The 1999-nt window shown below is 51.0% G+C and overlaps 1 protein-coding gene across 1 annotated transcript; it reads right to left on the reverse strand.

Annotated features, from left to right (window-relative positions):
* Positions 1-291: 291 nt before the first annotated feature.
* On the reverse strand, positions 292-1777 carry LOC119594706. Its single transcript, XM_037943764.1, has 5 exons — positions 1619-1777; positions 1354-1500; positions 1060-1230; positions 732-942; positions 292-548 (listed from the first exon to the last, which is right to left on the reverse strand). Exons 1-5 carry the CDS (start codon positions 1718-1720, stop codon positions 388-390), a joined length of 792 nt encoding a protein of 263 aa, XP_037799692.1. The 5' UTR covers positions 1721-1777; the 3' UTR covers positions 292-387.
* Between the last annotated feature and the right edge of the window lie 222 nt (positions 1778-1999).

The following is a 1999-nucleotide window of genomic DNA, read 5'->3' on the forward strand; positions in this document are numbered from 1 at the left end:
TTAATATGTCTTTTATGAAAATGTGACGTAAAGTCAACCTTTCTATTTTTTCGTTTGTGATTTCACAATTTAATGCTTTAAATAATTTTCTGCCGAGACTTTCTGGCGATGTAGAAGATTCTAAGGCAGCCGATATTAGACGCAATAAATGAATCCCAAATTTCTCTCATTGGCGGCAGATGGGATAGGGTTACCTTTTTGTTTATCTTCTGTGTCTGTTTTACCTTTCTCTCATTTTTTTCTCTCTCATATCCCAGTCAAAATGGGTATAATAGGTTCATGAAACACGACTATACTTAAGATTAAACTTTATTTGATTAATAATATTATGTGTGAGTATGTTCATAACCAATGACTCTAAATGAATAAGTATCAGTACTGTCACAACTAGGCCGAGCGTCTCCATGGTTTCCGGAATTTAGGGCTGACTCTCGAGGCGGGACGGAAGCCCTTGGGATGGATGCTGACGTCGGCGCAGTTGACGAAGGTTTCCTGGGGACCGCAGCCCAGGCCCTCGCCTCCGTCAGGACACGTGCCCCAGCTGTTGCCTGGGGTGCGAGGGAGCCAAGTTAGGGACGGGAATGTGCATATCTCGTTTGCATATATTCACCATTTCAATCAGTAGATAAACACGTGTTACTTCTTAACGTAGGTACCGAGCACGAAATATAAGGAATCTATTCACAGCTAGTTAGCAGAGAACAAAGATCGCCAGCGACCGATCCACTCACCAACGGTCCACGTCCACTGGAGGACGCAGTGGGCGCAGGAGACGCCCCTCGGCAGCTGCACGTGGACGATGTGGTCGCCGCGGACGGAGGCGTCCAGGGCGTAGCGGGAGCCGCTGCCGTCGGCCATGGCGAGGAGGTGCTTGTCCAGACACCGCTGGGAGTCCCTCGCGCCCGCATCGCTGTTGCTGCACAACCGGAACTCGTACCAGCCCTGAGGCGAGCGAGCGTCAACATGAGGCCACGATCGAAACCAATATATAGCCAAGGGAAGTGCATTGAGCCACGGGGGGCGTATTTCAACAGGGGAAAGAGGGAGAGGCATCCTCACCTTGTGGTTGGCCGAGATGTGGATGGTCACGGGGACGACCTGACCCTCGCTGTAGTTGGCGGTCACGACGCCGCGGCCGAAGCGTCCGCCTCGCTCGTGGGGTCGTGGCTCCGGCAGCCGCCAGTCGTCCCCGCACACGCCGCAACGACCGCCGTTCTGCCAGTGCTGCACCTGCAACATATTGCAAATGATGATAGACTAAACCCACGAAACCCTACACTGTCTTCATAACGCAAATATTTAAATATTGTTCTTTTCCGAAGAAACCTCCAACACTGCCTCGCTCCGACTCACTCCTCGTCCGCCGCATGAGAGTTCGTTGTCGTTGTAGTCGGCGGCGACGTCGAAACCGACCCTCCAGGCCGAGTTGCGGGCGGCGGGCGACGACATGTACCCGTGGGCGGAGACCAAGCCCACAACCGCCCACCACAGAAACACAAACTGGAAAATCAACAGAGAATCAGCAAAATACACACACCTACACAGAACCTATCACATTCTTATATAAAACCGCATGTTTCCATCTATCTCGCACCGCCAACACCTCTGTCTAAAGTACCTTTGCGATGGAATACATTCCGAGGAACTTAGACCTGCAGTGCCAAGCTTCGAAGCCTACTATGATACCCCTTGACTGATGCCGAGCCTTATAAACCTCCATGCCAGGCCTTGCCTACTCAACAACTTCCTGTCTCTCGCGATCTCGGCCGAAGTTGCAGGAAACATATGGTCGGGCTATGACGTCACAGGTAAACAAACGCCCCCAGCTGATTCGTGACGTCACACGCCCATACAAACGGAAGGTGTCACTTAAAATGTTTTTAGGCTTTGGCTGTGGCGGTGAAATGTTCCGAGAAAATTGATTATGGCGTTGTGGTTATTGCAAACATGTAAACTACACACTCCTCTTCTTCCACCAGTTTACAGTGATTACTCTGGA

This window comes from Penaeus monodon, chromosome 34, assembly GCF_015228065.2.
Source record: "Penaeus monodon isolate SGIC_2016 chromosome 34, NSTDA_Pmon_1, whole genome shotgun sequence".
In the NCBI taxonomy this organism is placed as follows: Eukaryota; Metazoa; Arthropoda; class Malacostraca; order Decapoda; family Penaeidae; genus Penaeus; species Penaeus monodon.

What these genes read in the sequence shown, in the direction of transcription:
- LOC119594706 (XM_037943764.1), bottom strand. Translation starts at nt 1,720, where the DNA reads ATGGAGGTTTATAAGGCTCGGCATCAGTCAAGGGGTATCATAGTAGGC. An exon ending in TCTCATGCGGCGGACGAGGA is followed by an intron (nt 1,231 to 1,353) that starts GTGAGTCGGAGC and finishes AATATGTTGCAG; the next exon opens with GTGCAGCACTGGCAGAACGG. An exon ending in ACATCTCGGCCAACCACAAG is followed by an intron (nt 943 to 1,059) that starts GTGAGGATGCCT and finishes CGCTCGCCTCAG; the next exon opens with GGCTGGTACGAGTTCCGGTT.